Below are 21,565 nucleotides of genomic sequence, written 5' to 3'. Positions count from 1 at the left end.
GCTAAAACCAACTGATGAAAATTAAGCATTTACTTGCTCCTGGCATTAAAAAAATATCTGATATGTCCACCTGAGATTGGGCAAGCACAGCCCAGCACACTAGCTACTCACTCTCAGCAGTAACATTCCAGAAACATCACCACAACATTGGTTGTGTTGCATTTGTTTTCTCGCTGAAGGCTGAGTGTGCATTGTATTTGAATTCCAACACAACCAGTGTGTGTATCCATCTCAGGTCATGAAGGGCTGGCCTGTGGGTGCTCAAACTGATGTTATAACCATTGTCTTGCTGTGAGATGTTCAGAGTGATATACGTTTCTCTGTCCAGCAATGAGAACATAAGACAAAACAATGTATTGTGTACTGTGCAAATCTTCCAAATCAGAATACCAGGGGATATGTGATGAGGATGATAGTGATGCCCTTCATGACTGAGCTCAGGACCTCTATGACAAGGGCTCTATTCAATCCATATCGAGGAAGTTGAGTTACAGCATAATTGAAAATGAATTACCTTTACATTTATATCGTGCAAGCTGTAACACTTCAGCGATACAGATTGAATAGTGCCCCAAGTCTTTAATCTACTCCTTATTGTTATGTTTTCTGGAGCAACAGGACAATGATGACTATGGGTGACAGTCAGCCGACCATGTTAACTTTTCATGCTCAGTCATACACAATGCAGTTCAATAGCCTAGTTTAATTTACAGAGCGAAGTCAAGACAGGCTTGGTGGGAGATGAGGCACAACGTTAATAAGCCATTTTAGCTTTTTCTTTTCTTATACAACTTGCACAAAGCAAGGGATAAAATTAAAACAACAGTACAGTCTTTTTTCATCGCAACTCATGAAACAAGTCAATGTAACAAAATGAACAATGCCCATGTAATAAGCGCTGTAAAGCTGAGGCCTGGAGGGCTGGGCTGACATGATGGCATGTAGATACACAAGATGGGAGGAGGACACACACTTATGAGCTTCAGTCACACCTCTGATCTAGCACCAGTACATTATCAACCCACTGTAACAGGGCTACTGACCACACACACATCCTGGTGTTCTAAACATCATAGGCTGTACAGGGCTCCCTTCCCTATCCAACAGTAACCCCTCTTTGTCTCTGCTTTATCCCATCTTCAGCATCTGTCTCTAGTACTAATAGTGGTTAAAGCTGAGCTAGAGAGATGAATGAACCCTCCAGGCCCAGAGCTTAGGAGTGCCACTGTTCTCTCCACTAGGGGGAGAGAGACATCAAACAGAATTCCTAAGTAATACAAGTGTCACATCTGGAGTGTGCTCTGACCTTAAAACAATTCAGGCCCACACTGTACCATTAGCTTAAAATGACAAAAGAAAAGAGCACACTATTTACAAATCTGTACAAACACCAAAAGAGACTGCTGCTGCACATAGTCCCAAATCTACCTGCTACAAATAGGGAGAAGTCTCAGTAGAGTAAAAACGGAATAATAAAATATCTGCATTAAAAAGCACAAATAATAAAGATTATATACTCAAGAAGTACTTAAGATTATGGGTCAGGGGTCTGCAATAAAATATATATATTGTTTAGGAGGGAATGTCTGCTCTTTGGGCAAAAGGTCAAGTTTTGACAAACTAAAATGTTTGGATAACTTAAAACATGCTGAACCATCTTTGGCTACAATTTTGGCAATTTAACACTTTTTTAAAATTAAGAAAGAGCAATGATGAAGTACATCTGAGGGATTCATTTAGGTATCTCTTGTGAAGAGAAAGGGAGATAGAGAGGAGGGGGAAATAGAGAAAGAGAGTAATCATGAGCATTGGGAGGAAGGCTGTAAAGGACAGTGGTAGCAGTGGACAGTGGAGGGGATAGTGTACATGTGGAAGGGAAGGAAGGAAGTCAGTCATGGGATAGAGGAGCTGGAGCCTTTCCTCTGTCATCACTAATAGAAATAAAATACACAATCATCTTAATTGGATAGGAGACAATAATCAAGTAAATAGGGTGTATCTTAGTGCAAATGTTAAAACCAATGTTCCCATCGTTCCTTGCAAAAAAACACAAAACAAACTACAAATGCAGTTAGTGCTTCACAGCCTTGCAATAGGAGGTGACTTATGCTGTGGACTTGTTCATGGCATGAGTGTATGAATTTGTGTGTGGTGTATGTGGACCAGTATGCGTGTGTCTGTGTTTGATCATGTGCCAAGAAAGTTCCCATCAAAGCATGCAGAGCACTAGGCCACTCCACAGTGAGGCCAGTTTGTGCTTTTCATCTTTTACCCCTCTTAATTGTGTGTCTGTGTGCATGCATGGGTTTATGTCTATGTGCATTCATGTTTGTTTCTGTAACTGTCTGTGTATGTATGTAATGGTGTACTTGTTATGCAATTGTTAGTGCTGCAGATATGAGATGAGCCTGCATCCATATGCATGTGTTTTAATCGGTAACATGAACATATAGTGGAGAAAGGATTGAAATGCTTTTGGTGTCTGTGTGTGTCAGGCTTTTGGTATCTGTTTCTTATATATGTGTGTATGTCAAGCATGTATTAAGTCAATTTAAAAACTGCAGTATGCACGCAGGTGCTCATTTGTGTATGCAGGTGAGCATGTGTTTGTGCACGCCGGCATACAAATGTGCATTGATGAAACACCGCCAACACATCTAACGATGGCTAACGAGTGTTCTGATGATGAAGACCATTGGGACAGGGTGAGTCAGAGAGGGGAGGGGGGTGGGATGAAGGCTGCCGTAAGGCTCCTAGCAGGGCTCTGGATGATGTGCCCGTCACAGAGGGGCAGATGGGTCCAGAGGAGCTCCTCTCTGGTGTGAACATGGCAGTGGGTGAGAGATTGAGTGAGACAGAGTACACTGCTCTGATCAGCCTAGGGATGCTGTGGCGTGGAATGGAGGAGGGGAGAGACAGCCCTCAGGCTGTGCCTGGGTTGGCAGTAGGACGCTGTTCAGTGGGCGCTGGCCTCGGCTCGGGCCCGGCTGATGGGTCTGGGGGCGCCGTACAGAGTCACTGAAGCTATGTGGTTGTTCTGCATCACCTGGGACGACAAGTTAGCACAGTTAGGACACATAGTTTACATACAGGGCTTTGTTCTACTCAACCTAATACCATCATCACTCATGACACACACCAAGTTCTTACCTCAAAGATCATTCGCTGTAGTCCAAAACAGAACGTAGAGCCGAAGGGATTGGTATTATTTGCTGAGGATGACCTGTGAAACAGAAAACATGAACACCTTTTTGATAACTGCAGGGCCAGCAGTCAGTTGTCCATTGAAAACATTTAGGTCGGAATGTAGTCATGTAAATTCTAAATCAGGCATCTCTTACCTGTGGAGCACGACAGGCTTCTCCATGGGGTGTCCAAGAAGCTCCTGAATCTGATCCCACTAAGGGAGACACAACCCTAGTCAATCAGGAGAACACAAACCTTCTCTGAAGTCACAGATAGCTATAAAGTTAAAACATAGTTGCTTGTGTGGTGTTTTTCACAACTCTTTATCAATGTTATTTATGTTGTAGGAAAACATTCAGGTAGGCAAAGACTGAGCAGTGTAGGCATGTCTGACCTTGCTGTAGGTAGTGAGGATGCAGTCCTCCCACTGAGCATCGGCAGCTTCTGAAAGACACAGACATGGATACATGATGAGACTTGACAGAGGTCAGAGAGGAGACAGGCAGAGTTCAAAAGGAGCACCAAAAACCTCAGGAAATACAATACAAAAGCTGATTAGAAACTCACCTTTCTTGATGACAAGTGGAATCTTGAAATCGCATCGATGATATCTAGTGTTGAGAGAGATAGTTACATGTTACTGAGTGTAGTGCACAGCAGTCCTGCGACTACATTAATTAACCACTAAAGAGTTAATAGCCTCTTATGGCTCTACCGCAAATAATTAATTCAAATGAATCATGTCTGAAAATTGTATATTTGAGCCAAGGGCAAATAAGGTGCCAGTCTTAACTGAGGCAGAGAGACTTACATGTTGAAATTGTAATGACCAGGGAAGTTGGTGTGAAGGACAAACTTCTTCACCAGGTGTGTGGTGGAATCAAAGAGTATGTCCTGGAACGACACGAAGAGGGAACAATCAAACAGAGGTCAAAACTGTACATTGAGCTTTAATGTCAACATAAAAAAAGACAAGCCCTCTCTTTACCCACCCCCCACATAACACCAATACCTACCACCCCCAGGGTGAAGTAGTTGAAGAAGTAGTCATTGCATTTGGATGGGACCTGCTTGTGAGGTGACGGAGAGTGGATCTTCATCTGAAACAGGAAACCAAAACATGAAGAGAGCTTGTTTATAAACATAGAGAGGGTCATATCAACTGAGAGCAGCAAGTCAAGCCTGAGAAAAGGGGGTGAGGGTAAAAGAGGGAAAGGGGGAGACAGGGAGGAGAGTTAAGGGCCATACCTTGTCCTCAGACTTGTAGAAGACCTTGTGTGGCGAGCCCAGAGCACTCAGCACATCTTGACAGGAGTCTCCAAAGTAGATGTTCCTCTCCACAGCACGCACCTTGGCATCAGCCATCACCCCTGGCCCACAGCCTGAAAACAGGACACAAGTACACTCATTATCCAAGCTTAATATGACCTGATGTTGCAAAACTGTTGGAGCACATCTTCATTTACTATGAATGTATATAATACAACAAACCAGAGACAACAAAAACAGCTGGTCAAAAGAGACATGTCTAAACACTGGATGAGGGATTCCAAGAAGACTCTCAGCTGACTTGCATATTTTGACAGCCCTCTTCCCCATCTCCTAAAGGGCGTAGTGTACAAACTACATAGTGTACGTGGCTCCTCATGTAGGTTATTTGTTTAGCTCAGCCTCCCCAGGGGTGGGGCTTGTCAGAGGTGATGTCTGGTGATGAGATCAGCAGGGCTTTACATATGGACTGGAGAGAGCATGGAACGTGATGGAACTGAGGGACTGGCAGGAAAGCACTATTCTGTAGCTACAGACCAGGAGGCTCTATTACAGTCCTAACAACAGAGCTGGAGGAAGGAATTCATAAAAGGAAGGAAGAGAAGAGTAGCCTGATCCAATTAGAATCGTGGATGGATTGATCTACAGGAAGAGAATACCTACATCCTCCAGTTCCCGTCAGTGGCATGTGCTCAGAATGCCTCAAAATGAATATTAACCTGAACAGATTTAGCTAGAATTCCACAGTTCTGATGGTGTTGTACTCAGACATGAGTGGGTTGAGATGTCCCTTTGCTAAGTACCTGCAGTGAGGAGGCGAAGTCTCAGACCAAGTGGTCCCGCACCATTCTTCAGCACGTCCACACACTCTGCATACACGTTGCCAAGGAAACAGGCAAGGGGCATCACTGGAGCCCTGAGGAGCGACAGAGTGAATCACAGTCAGGTCATTACAAATTCATGTTTTTTTTTCTGCAATCCAAGATCACATATCTCGCAATACCTTTAAACCTAACCATATTCAAGGGAGAAGGTGGTGTTAGTAGAAGCATTTCCATTGGGGTAAATAAACTCACCAAACACACAGTACCTTCCCCTTCACCCTATACCCCACCTGCTTCCTCCATCTCCCCATAAACTTGTCATGCTCAACCATTATTCCAGGTGTGCTTGTGAATACATTGTGTTCTTACTTGGTGTCCTGTAGGTTGTTCCCAGTATAGATGTACATCCGTTTCACTGTGGCCCCATGCGGAATCTGCAGGGAGGCCAAGCCATGGGCAAAGTTAGGCTGTCAAAGCAAAACAACTGGGAGTAGATTGGCATGTGCATTTCAACAGCTCACATTCAACATATAGAGACACAAGTACTCACATCAACAGCTTTATACTTTAACAATGTATTTTCACAAAAACATACATACTGAGCCCTTTTTAGGCCGATTTGTTTTGTATTTCCAGCATTATCAAATGCTTAAAAACCAAATACTCATGCATCACACAGCTCTATTGGTAATGAAGCAATTAGTTTGTTAATTCCCATGGGGTCAAAATGAGGCACAGGGGTTTTCATTATCTAACAAATAATCTAAGCCAAAAAGACTAGTACTTTATCTGGTAAACAAGGTCTATTAGGGGTTGTCAGCCAGGTAAAGTAAATTAGAAAAAAATACTAAGGGTACAACAAGAAGAGCAAGTTATGGAATACATTTGCAGTGTGGCAGCTACTGTATGTCAAACATGGTTTATAAGGCAATTCTAAAGCCTGTCAGATAAAAACAGCATACTAGGGATAAATATAGCAGGGACAGGTAATAGTCTCACCTCATACTTGGGAGCTTCATTCCATGAGTCAAGCTGGAAGGAGAAGGAGAGACCCCGAAAGTTCAAGTGGAACAGTTGCTCTGCAGCATTGTATACTGTGGAGTGAGGAAAACATGGTCAAACACAACTAGCCTACCTTGCAGCATTCTACAATATTATCAATAAGAAACAAAGTTGTATCTGCTGATTGGTGAGAAGAGTGTCTTTCCCTTACCTCCAGGGTGTGTGGCGCCAAAGGACTGATCAATCTGCTCTATAGTGGGTGCTATAGCCTGAGTGTTGAAATGTACTCCACTGCAAGACAATGACACCATTTAGGCTTAGATACTATTACAGTACAGTACATGACCAAAAGTATGTGGACACCTGCTTGTCGAACATCTCATTCCAAAATCATGGGCATTAATATGGAGTTCGTCCCACCTTTGCTGCTATAACAGCCTCCACTCTTCTCGGAAGGCTTTCCACTAGATGTTGGAACATTGCTGCTGGGACTTGCTTCCATTCAGCCACAAGAGCATTAGTGAGGTCGGGCACTGATGTTGGATGATTAGGCCCGCAGTCGGCATTCCAATTCATCCCAAAGGTGTTCGATGGGGTTGAGGTCAGGGCTCTGTGCAGGCCAGTCAAGTTCTTCCACACCGATCTCGACAAACCATTTTTGCATGGACCTTGCTTTGTGCACGGGGGCATTGTCATGCTGAAACAGGAAAGGGCCTTCCCCAAACTGTTGCCACAAAGTTGGAAGCACAGAATCATCTAGAATGTCACTGTATGCTGTAGCATTAAGATTTCCCTTCACTGGAACTAAGGGCCCTAGCCTGAACCATGAAAAACTGCCCCAGACCATTATTCCTCCTCCACCAAACTTTACAGTTGGCACTATGCATATTGGGGTAGGTAGTGTTCTCCTGGCATCCGCCAAATCCAGATTTGGCCGTCAGACTGCCAGATGGTGAAGCATGATTCATCACTACAGAGAACGCGTTTCCACTGCTCCAGAGTCCAATGGCGGCGAGCTTTACACCACTCCAGCCGACGCTTGGCATTGCGCATGGTGATCTTAGGCTTGTGTGCGGCTGCTCAGCCATTGACACCCATTTCATGAAGCTCCTGACAAACAGTTATTGTGCCGACTTTGCTTCCAGAGGCAGTTTGGAACTCGGTAGTGAGTGTTGCAACCGAGGACCGATGATTTTTATGCACTATTTGCTTCAGCACTCGGCGGTCCCACTCTGTGAGCTTGTGTGGCCTACCACTTCGTGGCTGAGCCGTTCTTGCTCCTAGACATTTCCACTTCACAATAACGGCACTTACAGTTGACCGGGGCAGCTCTAGCAGGGCAGAAATCTGACAGACTGACTTATTGGAAAGGTGGCATCCTATGACGGTGCCACGTTGAAAGTCACTGAGCTCTTCAGTAAGGCCATTCTACTGCCAATGTTTGTGTATGGAGATTGCATGGCTGTGTGCTCGATTTAAAACACCCGTCAGCAGTGAGTGTGGCTGAAATAGCCGAATCAACTAATTTGAAGGGGTGTCCATATGCTTTTGTATATATAGTGTATATGTAGTAGCACAAAGTTCCATATCCAACATAAGCTGACCAATGTGCAAAACAAACTATTCTCACCAAGTAAAACAAACAATTCCAGTCAGACAAATTCCCACAATGCTCACATATACATTTGCTATGACTCACACAGTTATTCACACTAGGAACAGATGATCACTCACCAGTATTTCAATTTCACTTTGCTCAAGTCGTATACTTCAATCACCTAAACATTACAGCAACAAGAGACGTGATTAATGTTCAACATACAGTTTTTACTGAATGAAGTCTAAAGTCATGACCCTTCAGAGCACCTCTCCCTCACCTTCAGTCTCTGGTTACAGGAATCAAACAGCAGTTTAATTCCATCCTGAGTCAAGTTGAGTATGAGGTCATGACTGAGTGGCGTCTAGAAGCACAGAAAGATAACATTAACATGTAATTACAGGGCACAGTCAATCAATAATCTGTCACATTAATCTGACAGCCCACACCCTACATCATATACAAGAGCAGTCATCTCATCTCTTACTTGTTCACTGTAGAGAACCTGGACATTCTTGATGATGCGACAGTGTTTCTGTAAAATGGAAATGGCCTGGGCCAATGGCATCCCTGTGACAAAAAGATGGACAAGATTAGAGATAACTTTAGTCCTCATTTACAAATTACAAACAAGAAAAATAATGGACAGGGAAATATTAGTTTAGGGTGTGTGGTAGGTTGAAGCAGGGGCACAACTTTCACTGGGAATGGGGGACATGTCCCCCCCACATTCTGAAATTGCATTTTTGTCCCCCCCCCAGTTTTATCATTGGAATGTGATACAAAACGAGGCAACGGTTTGCTTTAGGACCATGCAGAGGCCTCCGAGCGGTCGGGTAGGCTGTTTGGAGTGTTTATCCGACTTCTAAAACCAAAGTTGTGCTCCTGGGTTGAAGAAATACCAAATAACCTATTGTCTTCACTTACCTAATGCGAATTCCCATTGCTCATGTCCTAAAGATCTTTCAGGAACAACTTCCAGATCCAGCATTGGCAAGTAGGGAGAAGGATTTTCAACGAGGTTCTGTGCCTGTGCCAGAACTGGACCTTTCTTTAATATTAGACTGCCTGATCGTTCTCTTCTTAATCACTCCTTTTCAATTGCACGGTTTCTATACAACATTAAGCGATTAACACAATAAAATACTACTTAATTCATAGGCATACACAATACGAGTTGACATAAAACAACCTGAAATATATTGACAATGGGACAAATTACACCTTTTCAGAGACCAAGACACTCTAAAACTTAGTTACGACACACTACTGTTACCATACTTTTGGACCAGTGATCCTTGCTGACACGTTAGCATACAGGAATTGCGCAACAAAGCTAACTGAGAATTACAGGTTGGTGGCTGACATGAAACTCTACCAACAGGTCGCAGTTGAGCTGACTGAGTGATGTGCAAATGACGATCACACCACAACTAGCTAGCTAGTCTGAAATCTTTCCACACTCGTCACTATCTAAACAGCTCTGCTGTCTCGCTTCTGATTAGACAACTCAGCAGCTTGACAACAATTTTCGGCGATTTGTAGCTATGCTAGCTAGCACTCCTGTAGAGTTATTGTAATCAAAATTCACGCACAATTATAAATACATATAAAACGATGTTCAAAAAGAAGAAACCAAATACTGCAGTTCTGTCTGACACAACAAAAACAAAGAACGTCTCAAACCCGTTGACTGACGTTGCGTTGCTGTTTTCTTTCTTCCCGAGGATTTAATATCAATCTAGCTAGCTATTAATTTAAATTGTAACAGTGAGTCACTTAGCTAATATTCATAACCTCACTAATAGCTCAATGTCAATCGAATTCCGTTTTTCGTTTGTTGTGTCTTTATCGTGAATTGAAGAGAACACTTCATAAACAACCGCAACTTCCAACAAAACACCACCACTATCAGCTGATTATTCAACTTCCTGTGCGTCGTGAAGAAACAGCCACTTCCTGGTCAGCTGACCAACTGGGAGGTTCTGCAGAATATTCTTAAAAATATGTTTTTTTCCTTTTCCATGTTTAAATTATAGGCTACAATATCTATGTGAACATGTCTATGTTTGCACATTTCTATAATTAGTGCAATTAACACTAATAATTTCGAATCAAACTGTATGCTAATCAAAAACTTTTCTGTGGCCAAGCTACAATTTAATTACTATTCATTAATATTCAGATACAGTATAAAACTCAACTATTTGACTTAAATACTTATTATTTCACTTCAATGAGCATACAGGTGTAGCCTAGCTGTAGTGCACTGGTAACATGCTTGCTGGTAGTACATGGTTGTAAGGTTGCCTGTAATGAGTGTCTGACTCAGGTGATGAGTCCTGTTTACCATCTCATGTGTTTACAAACTTCAGAGTCTCGTGACTAAACAATGCAATGGCTAGACCTGAGACTAGCAACTTGTTGACCATAGTAATTATTCATAGGACAAAATAACCTCAAAGAGAGGCAGACAGACTTTAAATTATAGTCAGTCATAAAGTCAGTAATAAATGAGTGTTTCTGCAATGGTGATTATTAAAAAAGGCACAAGACCCAGTACAAGGCTTGTTACAAGTTTACTATGAAACACGTCAAATTCAACACTTCAGATTTAAGTTTCCCCTTAACAAAACAAGCTAAACAAGCTAAACCATAAAACAGAAAGAAAGAAACCTAAATTCTTCAGTAAAATCTTAAAAGGTAGGCCATTAAACACAGAAATACACAGTTCTTCGTAGCGTAACCTGAACACAACAAAGGTAAACCTGTATCAATAACTTAAAACAAATAAGAAAATAAACAATGTATTTAAAAAAAAATTTGAGCAAACTAGGACACAGTCTCTGGTGTATAACTTGCCTTAATGCCAGCATTAAGTGAAGGGTGAAGCTCAGACAGGGGTACCAGCTAGCCGGGACTCTGGGGAGTAGGCCTACACATGAAGGGAAAGACGAGAGGAGGGCCTATTCTCCAGGTATTGTCATCAATTATGTTGGAAATCCAGGCTGGGATTTGTCATAACTGCAGTGTTTTTCGGACATTCCTGACCTCATGCAAACAGATCGTACTATCTAACCAACATTTCAATGAAATAAAGGTTCACAAAATAATAAGTAATAAATACCCAATATTTCTATTTGTTTTTGGTTGTAGCTGGAGGTAGGCCAGTTAGTTTCTGAGTGTCCAATACATTTTGTAATTATATTCAAGAGCACTGACATTTTTATCAGGTAATCTATACACTGGAGTAGATATCAAACAAACCATTTGAAATAGAGCTCCCAGAAAATTGTGAAATACTGTACACATTGCATAAACATCACTGTGGAGGAAGCGTAAACCTGTTAGTTCCTGCTAGCTACATTGGTATGCTAACTTGACAAATTACACGCTGAGCAAATCTTTGATACACTAAAGCAACAGACTAAGACCATACACAATGTTTTAATGAGATAGAAATGCAAAATAACTGCATCATTAGTGGGATGTAAAACATTATGCAAGTATGTGATATCATAGTATTTAGGATAAAAACCTAAGGACCTAATCCAAGGAAATACAATCACATGCAGTATGAAATTAGAACTTGATTCCCTAGCAAAGTGTGACAAACTCCTGCCTCTCCCACTGTCCACTAAACCCCATTATTTCTGACCTGCACATCCACATCTTACAACTTGCTGTCTACCATTCATCCCTTTACAAAACGTAGGCAACTTCCTCCACCTTTCCTCTTTATTCAAATTAAAGCAAATTAACTTTGAATAAAATACTGAGCTGATGCATTAGAACTGACTGGAAGAAAACCACTGGTGCATTACTGCTGCTAGACTTGACCTTAGCGTTCTCCTTTAATTTCATATATTGAGCCCCAGACTGTACAATCCCATCACTGTTCAAACTGAATAACATACATGCATGTATTTCTGTGATTTATCATACTTATTTTATCTCCTCACTGACTCTTGACCTATTTCCTCCCAATATTTCATGACTGGTTGAAACAGCGTTGGATTGCAAGCCTTCTATCTCTTTTAAAGATGTTGCTCTCGCTAATCTCCAGTACAAACAACTTGGTAACACTTTATTTGGGTAGTCCCAAGTAGTTGGTTTGTAGATGTTCCGTAGATGTTCAATAACTGTCAACAACATTTCAACTAACTATCCACTAACCCTAACCCTAGCCCTAACCCTTACCCTTATTTTAAATTCTAAACCTAACCCTAACCTTAACCATAACTTTAGCAAGCAATTGCTTATCATCAGATAGTTTGTTGAACGTATGACCATCTGTATATCATCTATATGGGACTATCCAAATAAAGTGTGACCGACAACTTTATATGAATAAACCGTTACAACTATTCCTGTAGGGGAAGAGAAAGAAACACTGAAAACAGCTAAATAATTGATCAAACTCAAGGATATACAGATAACCTGAAACATACCAAACAAAACTGCTGGGTATGTTAGTGAGACAATGTTGCTGTGCCTTTGCATCATTTTCAGGGAGAAAGTTACTGCTTAGACGTTATAAACCCTGATCTGGATGAAACGTGAAATAAAGAAACAATAAAAAAACAATGCAGAGGAGAAAGCCTATTTGCCTCAATTTACAGAGAGCGAGCTCAGCACTGACCTCATTGTGTGGTCTGTGCTGCTAGTCTCATGTTCAAAGACTGTTACAATAACATTAAAGAGGAGACAGGAAGACAGAAAGCGCCTCTTTGTAAAATTAACTTTTCTAGAACACAACTTTATATATTCTACTTATATCCCATACGAAAGCATAAAGACTGACAAATACAGTATGTATATATAGAGAAAAGAAATACAAAAAGTAAACATCCTGACTTTCAGACAAAACATGAATAAAATAATAAAAAATACAATTTCATTAAAATAGTGCTATAATAGGATAAGAAATAGCTTTTAGGCAATCTTTTACAGTCCTTTATAAATACAAAATAAATAGGTGATTGATTGGCAACTATTTGTCCTTGATGGTAGGCCTACTTCCAAACTACCTGGTGGAAGGTGACACAATAAATATTAATATACACTTAGAATTTAGAGTGAAATTAATTTATGCTCAGTGCTCCTCAGGTGCTCCTTGAATACATACCTTCTGGGAAATAATAAGGGAGATGGAAACAGACATTTGGAATTATTAGAAATACAGTATATCAATTTAGAAAATAAGTTATTATGAACAAATGTGTTAAATAATCACCCAGTCATTTCTTATTTATAAACCATTGTAAAGAAAGTGCCTCCGAAATAGTTTGCATAGGGGGACAAAAGAAAACATAGGTAGGTGCTCCATGCATACAGAAGGCGATGTGGGGACTAAACTGAATGTATCACATAGTGCAAAACCCCCCAGAAGACAAGGAGGTTTGGGTCGATCCCCTTACCCCACACTTTAAAACGAACACCCACCTCACCCCTTCTTAAAACTAAAAGGAACCCCACCCCACCCCACCCCCAAATCCCCAGCAATGTGGACTTTGGTCTCTCCAGTTAACAGCTTGGTGTCAGGGTGTGAGACTGGCATAGTACGATGGACAGATCACCCTGACCCACCCCATGCGTCTTGCTGGCCTCTAGCGCATCTTGTGATCATCAGCGTTGTTACCCATGTTGGTGCCAGGGCTGGGGTCCTGCTGTCGCCTGGGCTGTGTTGGGGGTGGGGGGTGGGGTGGGGTGGGGGGGGGGGGGGGGGGGGGGGGTGAGAGAACAGATTTGATACAGCCAAAAATAACATAATGAGTGTGTGTAATGTGTTGAAAGTGGCCTTAGATGGGGCACCAATGAGTGCAGTACATTCAGCAGAGGGCACCAGAGAGCTTCCAGCTGAGGCTAAACATGTATTTTCTTTCTTGGGCCAAGTAGCAGACAGTCATTAGTCGGGGGGAGTCTTCAACATTACACGCTTTAAAAATAAAAAATGACTTGTCTGCATGTCACAGATACATATGTTTATGCGTCTACTTCTAAATCTCTCCCAACATAGATATATGAAAGACAGGCGGACAGACAGGCAGACAGACAGACAGGCAGACAGAGGCAGTCTCTGAGCTGAAATGGCATGTAGTCATCATCCAAATGACTCACCATAATAGCTTCTTTTAAACCTGGTCTGGTTCAGTCTACTACTCTAACCCTAAATGAGACACTGATGCTCATCCATTCTTCCTCTTAAGAATCATAAACGTAAATAGTGTCTTCAAAACAATTAATAATATATATTATAGTTATTTATTACTGCAATATTGTCAATTAATGAAGATTTGTATGACTTAAGAAGATTTTATGAACTGGCCGATCATAGTGTTACTAGGTTGTTGGAGAGTGATTTCGAAATGCACACACACACACACGTACGCATGCACACGCACACACACGTGCGCTGCTCCCTTAGTTAAAAAAGGAAGGAAAATGAATCCTTTAAGTGTCCTTGAGTCAGAGGAAAGAACATCTATGTAAAGGTTACCCCTTTCAGCCAAAACACACCAGTTACGGTTGGGTAATGGTTGATGAAAAAAGGCTTTCTCATGCCACACACAATGTAATGTGAACTGGACCAACCTCCAAAATGAAAAATCAGGAAGGGTCACACTTTTTATAATGATTTGAAACATGGACTCAATACGTAATAATATACTGTATAAAGTGCAACTACAGACAAAGGAATATTATTTTGAGGATACAAATGACAGTAAGCCTCAACCCTGAGTGGAGTGCTATCGTAGTTACATGGGAGGGGTGGCCGGAGAGGAGGAGCACAAACATGGATCACGGAGAGCCAGCCGGCAGAGAACTAGCCTGTACCACAAGTCAATAGAGCTGAGATTAGGCAGGGCAGACAGGGATCCTAATAAAAATCAATACTAATGCTATATGAATACTTTCACCGCCAGCACATCATTCATCCTCTAATTCCACCTGCAGAATGGGGCCCTGGGCTAATAAAAAAAGTACTATTTATTCTTCATCCATCTCATCTTCATCAATCATCTAGATGGCCATCACTGTCCTGTCCTGAATCGCTCATACACACATGAGCACACATGCACGTACACGCACAAACACCAAGAAAAACATAAAACCCGAACAAAAAACCTGAACAAAACACGCAAAGGCCACACAACATGGGAATTACCCATATATGCTTTACTTAGACACATACTCAAAGCTGACACTGACAACCTTGCTAGAGAAGAGCTGTGATTTCTGAACTAAATGACAGGTTTCTAAACCCTTTAGAGGCCTCCCAGCTCCCACTTGATGGCAGACTGTCATTGTGCTGTTGGCCTTTATTGAGTTATGGTGGACTGAGTATAGGATCACAAGTTCAGACCACAGAAATGCAATGGTTGAATGTCCTCAAACATAAAAACAGGGTCCTGTGCTGTCCAAATGCAAATATGATCTTTTATCTAAAATAAAACCAACAATATCAGCTTCCTCCATCCTTGAGAGGACACCAGAGCAGGGGGATTCAACAATTAGAGAATTTGCTAAATGCTAGTCTAATCAGAAAATTCTGGATCAGAGCAGTTCAGGAGACGACATTCTGCTATTTCAACATAACTTGGATGGAAAAAAACATTTAAATGTGATGAAAATGATTATGGGGTTTCATTTTTCCACCACAGTCAGTTTTTGAGAATGAAACGCATGGAAAGTGTTTAGTTGGAAGATGTGTCATACATTGACTACATGCACACCTTCCACACACACAATTCTGTTTGAGATCTCCTCCAGGCTCGATGTCAGAGACGTCAGTTTTTTGGAAAGATTAATATTCTTTTTCTTTGACCAATAATATCTCCATAAAGAGCAATGGCTTATTGATTTTCAGAAGAAAGGAGTCCATTCTTCCTGAGGGAGCTTGAGGGTATGTTACTGAGGGAGGAAATACTAGACTTGAACATGAAAGCACTGCTTCAGATGCTCTCCCTTTCCCTTTCCCTCTCTCTCTCTCTCTTTCTCTCTCTCGCTCTCTTCAGAATCATGTGCTGCCAAGCTGTGGCAGATATGTCCCAGCAGGCCTTGCAGCGGACTCCTCCGGCAGCAGGGTGAGGGTGGGTGGTGCTTGTGTGTGTGTGTGTGTGAGGAGGTCTGTTCTCCATTAGGCACTGGGGGAGAGTGTGTGTGGGGGGTCTGTCTTCCAGCTTATACCCTGGTAGGGTTTTCTGGCCTGCACACATCCTACTATCATAAAATCATAAAATGCATTTAAAAAATCCATAAACCATATTCATATGACTGACCCTGAGATTTTAGGGAATGAGAGAACCCACATTATCATTAAGCATTCATTACACAGTGTGTTAACTCAACAAATACTGTTGACATGTAACTTTCTTCCTCTCTCTCTTCAATCACTCATTCACTCTCTCTCTTCACATGCAGGCACTAAAACAGGCAGACTCAGATACTTTAAATTGTTCACATACATGCACATGCTCTTGTGTTGATTCACAAACACACAGACACCTCACTACGCACACAAACACACTCACACAGACAAAACGCACATACCACACACACGGTTTAGTGCATGACAGAGTGATATTGAAAAGCAAAGAAGACAGACCCTGGTTCTTGAATGCCATCAGTCCCAGATTTTTGATGCCACAGGGTCCTAAAAAAACACAATTTGGTTTTCATCTTAGGGGGGGTGCATTTAGGATCAATCTGAGAATGAATGAATACGTTTCTTTGAGTTCTTATTATGAATAGACTCTTCATGCACTAAACCTACTGTAGATACCATAAGAAATACTTTTCAATAAAATACACAAACACACACATGACAACTCAGACAAACACACAATAAGTTCAAGATTTGTGTTAGAGGGTTGAATATCTAAAACAAAACGGGTTATTCACACAACTGTCAAGGTAAATTTACAGCTCCCTTAGGGAAAATTGGCAAGGGTTCTCATGGTAACAATCTCTCTATATATAGCACACAGGGGACACAAACAATCAGAATCTTCCAACATCACCATTTTTCGTTAGCACTAATCATGTGACTATGGGGACATTCAGAATCTGTCAAACCACTAGCCCACCCCATCCCCAGCCTGTCCAGTCTGTCTCACCTCCAGGTCCTCTCTGTGCGAGCGGTCCCTGTCCTCAAAGTCCCGGGTCCTCCTACGTGCCTCCTCAAAGGCTGCCTGCGCTAGGGCATCCTCATGCTGAACACACACAGAGTGGGAGAGACACACAGAGACACACAGTTTGTTTGGCCCAGTGAGTGGGTGTTTTGTTTGTATATGTAGGAGCAGGGGCACAACCTGTTTAGTTTAGTTCTAGTTAAGCAATTTAAAAGTATTGTATGTAAATGTTTGTATATATTGTAGCTAATTGTTCCATCTAGTTGTGTGTATTGTGTTGGTGGTGCTTGGGGACCAGTGGGTGTCATGAATTATGTGCTACAGTACCTGTGCTCTCTCCTCATCGAACTCCAGACATCCCATCCCATCCAGGCGCTGCATGTCTATCCAGCCCTTCCAGATCACACACACTCCATTCAGGATCATAGGGGCCTTCAGGTACACCTGCAGACAGACCACACAGACACAACACAGTTCTGGCTCAAACATCTAGGAAAACATACACTACAGAATGAATGCACAGATCTGGGTACATTATTCAACACAGTCGTTGTGGCTCACTTTCAACCACTCAGGTAAAGTAGTAAGGTTTTCTCAAATAACAAAATAGAGCAAAGGGTTACTCAGTTCACTAGGGACACGGCTGTCTCTGTCCTCTCCCATTCAGTCTAAGACTACGGGGGGAGGTGTAAGGGATGGGAGGGGTGGGGATTGGAAGATAAAATAGGAGAGACAGTAGTTTGGCTCCACCAACCCCCCCCCCCCCAGTAATTTAAATGAAAGAGAAAACCTCACTTGCGTCAGAGTGGCTCGTACAATAGGGAGGTAGAATTGTAAAACACATGCAACCCATTCTGAGCAAACAGAAAGAAAGGCCTATTGAAAATCCTCTCGAATCTAAACAAGGAAACGGTTCTCTAGTCCCACGTACAGGCATACATACACTAACATTCCACTTTTTCTCTCTTCCTGTCTCACCTCGGGCCCAGCCAAGGCCCAGCCTAGCTCACTGAGATGTTTGCTTCCTGCCATGTTGCTGTTTATTTATCAAGGCTGCTGTAGGATGGAGAGAGACAGAGAGACAGCAAACCAAGGCTCTCCTATGAGAGATCAGTAAATCCTGACTTTATTTATACAAATTAGTGTGTGTATATACATTAATGCCCTATCGCTAAGTATGTTTATATCCATATGAGACATGAGAGAAAGAGAGAGCGAGAGAGAGAGAGAGAGAGGGAGAGAGAGAGGGAGAGTATGTATAGGACTCCATGGCAGTGTGAGAAAGAGTAAGGGGTATAGTATATGGCTGGCTGTTTGGCTCAGGGCCATAGAAATAGCACATCCCTGAGGCTTTGGAATCCAGTCCCAGACAAAAGCGTGCAGTCTGTCAGTCTGTGGGTGATGTTTATTTCTGTAGCAGGGAGTATGGGGAAGGAGGAAGAGAGAGGGGACGGGGCTTTGGCTATAAACACGTATACCCTTTTTCAGACACGTACACACACACAAACCTAATCACTCTGAAACCCAAACACCAATCCTAGCCATAAACACACACACTTACACACATACTGTCTGAGAGGCCAAATACTGTCTGCAAAATGAACAACTTATTGATTTCACAGAACAGCCCAGTTCCCAGTTGTCAGGTGAGTCAGCACCTAGAACCATATCCTCTCTCCCTTTTCATTCTTCCAACTCTCTGTCATCACACCACTCTGACATCTATCCCAACTCTCCATCCAAACAATACTTATTCCTCCCTGGCAACTAACTCTCCTCCCCCATCTCTCTCTCAGGTCCACACCCCACACCTCAGGTTCTTTACTAGGGTTCCATTGCAATATGTATTCGCATTTCCACTTTACACCAGGGATAAAGAGAAAACTAAGCCCATTCCAACCGCCTCTGAAAGCACTGAATCAATTTACACAGGTTGGTAATTTAAATTGTTCAAAGCAAATATTCCATCTTTTCACTATCAACTGAATAGATCTAGTACACAAGCTGCACCTAATATGCACTACACTACACGCCACTAACCGACAATAACTACACTACACTAAACTACACTAAACGACACTACACTAAACTATATTAAACTTCACCACACTATAACACAGTGTTTGACAAAGACACATAGGCTACATGAATAATGCAGAAATGCATTGAGAACAATTAATGTGAAATCTGCACCACAGCACAGGCACATGGTTATGCATGAGATAAAACGACCAAGGACTTAAATGTGCACCATAAGTGGTTCTGAGAATCCATATACCATGGGGCAGTGAGTTTAAAATAAACAGATGAATGTCTGGTTACATATATTTTTATCATTTTGGACCTCTCCACCTTTTGTCCTCCACCGGCCAACTTAAACAGAGCTTCCCCCCAACCAATACAGGCGTTTTAGCCATCAACAACACATTTAAACAGTCTTTCTCAGGTCCTTCCAGAAGGAACATTCATAACTCCATCAGGCTAAACACACAGTTTTTATTGGGGGGACGCCAACAATGCAGACATGAGAAAAGCAGCTCTACTCAACAACCCCCCCCCCCCCCCATTCCCCCAGGCAGCATTGAAGGTCCGCAAGAACACAGTGGCCTCCATCATTCTTTAATGGAAGAAGTTTGGAACCACCAAGACTCTTCCTAGAGCTGCCCGCGCAGCCAAACTGAGCAATCGGGGGAGAAGGGAGGTGACCCGATGGTCACTCTGACAGAGCTCTAGAGTTCCTCTGTGGAGATGGGAGAACCTTCCAGAAGGATAACCCTCTCTGCAGCACTCCACCAATCAGGCCTTTATGGTAGAGTGACCAGACGGAAGTCACTCAGTAAAAGGCACATGACAGCCCGCTTGGAGTTTTCCAAAAGGCACCTAAAGACTCTCAGACCATGAGAAACAAGATTCTCTGGTCTGATGAAACCAAGATTGAACTCTTTGGCCTGAATGCCAAGCGTCACGTCTGGAGGAAACCTGGCACCATCCCAACGGTGAAGCACGGTGGTGGCAGCATCATGCTGTGGGGATGTTTTTCAGCGGCAGGGACTGGGAGACTAGTCAGGATCGAGTAAAAGATGAACGGAGCAAAGTACAGAGAGATCCTTGATGAAAACCTGCTCCAGAATGCTCAGGACTTCAGACCGGGGCGAAGGTTCACCTTCCAACAGGACAACGACCCTAAACACACAGCCAAGACAACGCAGGAGTGGCTTTGGGACAAGTCTCTGAATGTCCTTGAGTGGCCCAGCCAGAGCCCGCACTTGAACACGATAGAATATCTCTGGAGAGACCTGAAAATAGCTGTGCAGCAACGCTCCCCATCCAACCTGACAGAGCTTGAGAGGATCTGCAGAGAAGAATGGGAGAAACTCCCCAAATACAGGTGTGCCAAGCTTGTAGCGGCATACCCAAGAAGACTCGAGGCTGTAATCGCTACCGAAGGTGCTTCAGCAAAGTACTGAGTAAAGGGTCTGAATACTTATGTAAATGTTATTTCCATTTTTTATTTTTAATAAATTAGCAAAAATGTCTAAAAACCTGTTTTTGCTTTGTCATTATGGGGTATTGTGTGTAGATTGTTGAGATTTTTTAATTTTTAAAAATCCATTTTAGAATAAGGCTGTTGTCACGCCCTGGCTCTGGGGACTCTAGTATGTTGAGCCAGGGTGTGAGTTTTCATTTGTTTATGTTCTAGTTGTTGTAATTCTATGTTGGCCAGGGTGGCTCCCAATCAGAGACGGCTGTAGCTCGTTGTCTCTGATTGGGAGTCATACTTAGGTAGCCGTTAGGCATTCATTATTTTGTGGTTTCTTGTTCCGTGTTGGTTGGTGTATGTAACCAGGGACGTCACGGTTTCGTTTTGTTGTTTTGATCGTGTGATCATTTATTAAATAAAGAATATGTTTGCCTTCAACGCTGCGCCTTGGTCCTCCTCCTTAGACGATCGTGACAGAAGAAACCACCAGAACTGGACCAAGCAGCCTAGTGAGGAGCAGAGTGGGTGGACTTGGGAACAGTGGAGGAAGAGCTTCGACTGGGTCAAGCCGAATGAGGAGCTGAATGGCGGAGATTGGAAGCAGAAGAGCGAGAGTTGGGCGAGAATTATAGAGGCCTGGCCCACGGGGAAGAGAGACTCCCAGAAAATTTTTAGGGGGGGGGCTCACGACGTCGGGGCAGCAGGAGGCCGCGATAGAGCGGCCCAGCGGGTTGCCAGAGGAGGCCGCCAGGTTACGGGGGCCACTGGTCGAAGAGGGGATGGAAGGTGGAGAGGCACGGCGAGAGGTACTGGGGTGTGTTACCAGTCCGGTCCAGCCCGTTCCAGATCCCGGTGTAGGGCCAGTGGTGTGTGTCCCCAGTACGGTCCGGTCTGTTCCTGCTCCCCGCACCAAGTCTGTGGTGCGTTTCGTCAGCCCTGTCCGGCCCGTTCCTGCTCTCCGCACCAAGTCTGTGGTGCGCGTCGCCAGCCCAGTCCGGCCCATCCAAGCTCCCCGCACCAAGTCAGTGGTGCGCTTCGTCAGCCCGGTCCGGCCCGCTCCTGCTCCCCGCAC

The 21,565-nt window shown here is 43.0% G+C and overlaps 2 protein-coding genes across 6 annotated transcripts in view; both read right to left on the bottom strand.

Moving 5' to 3' along the window:
* Positions 1-683: 683 nt before the first annotated feature.
* On the bottom strand, positions 684-9,791 carry LOC311137327 (phagosome assembly factor 1-like). Of its 3 annotated transcripts, none has more exons than XM_084171766.1 (16): positions 8,806-9,791; positions 8,366-8,448; positions 8,159-8,242; positions 8,016-8,059; positions 6,493-6,572; positions 6,279-6,373; positions 5,649-5,713; positions 5,259-5,371; positions 4,435-4,568; positions 4,203-4,286; positions 3,998-4,080; positions 3,754-3,797; positions 3,581-3,630; positions 3,342-3,400; positions 3,151-3,223; positions 684-3,046 (listed from the first exon to the last, which is right to left on the bottom strand). In XM_084171766.1, exons 1-16 carry the CDS (start codon positions 8,867-8,869, stop codon positions 2,957-2,959), a joined length of 1,245 nt encoding a protein of 414 aa, XP_084027892.1. In that variant the 5' UTR covers positions 8,870-9,791; the 3' UTR covers positions 684-2,956. The 3 variants fall into 3 exon arrangements, with proteins under 3 accessions (XP_084027892.1, XP_084027893.1, XP_084027891.1); XM_084171767.1 differs by having other exon boundaries at positions 3,342-3,417; positions 5,649-5,746; positions 8,806-8,960; XM_084171765.1 differs by having other exon boundaries at positions 5,649-5,746; positions 8,806-8,960.
* Positions 9,792-13,404: 3,613 nt separating this feature from the next.
* Positions 13,405-21,565, bottom strand: part of LOC311136790 (core-binding factor subunit beta-like) — a 29,097-nt gene continuing 20,936 nt past the window's right edge. For 2 of the 3 annotated variants that reach the window (XM_084171068.1, XM_084171069.1), the window contains 3 exons: positions 17,340-17,456; positions 16,998-17,093; positions 13,405-13,559 (listed from right to left, as the gene is read on the bottom strand). In XM_084171068.1, coding sequence (XP_084027194.1) covers positions 13,488-13,559; positions 16,998-17,093; positions 17,340-17,456 — 285 coding nt within the window. In that variant the 3' untranslated portion in view covers positions 13,405-13,487. Of the gene's footprint in view, positions 13,560-16,486; positions 16,535-16,997; positions 17,094-17,339; positions 17,457-21,565 lie in introns of all 3 variants that reach the window. The other variant, XM_084171070.1, reaches the window with a different exon arrangement.

The sequence above is a fragment of the Coregonus lavaretus genome (assembly GCF_964263955.1).
Source record: "Coregonus lavaretus genome assembly, chromosome: 11".
In the NCBI taxonomy this organism is placed as follows: Eukaryota; Metazoa; Chordata; class Actinopteri; order Salmoniformes; family Salmonidae; genus Coregonus; species Coregonus lavaretus.
Note: the sequence above shows the minus strand (reverse complement) of the source record. Positions and strands in the feature narration are given on the sequence as shown.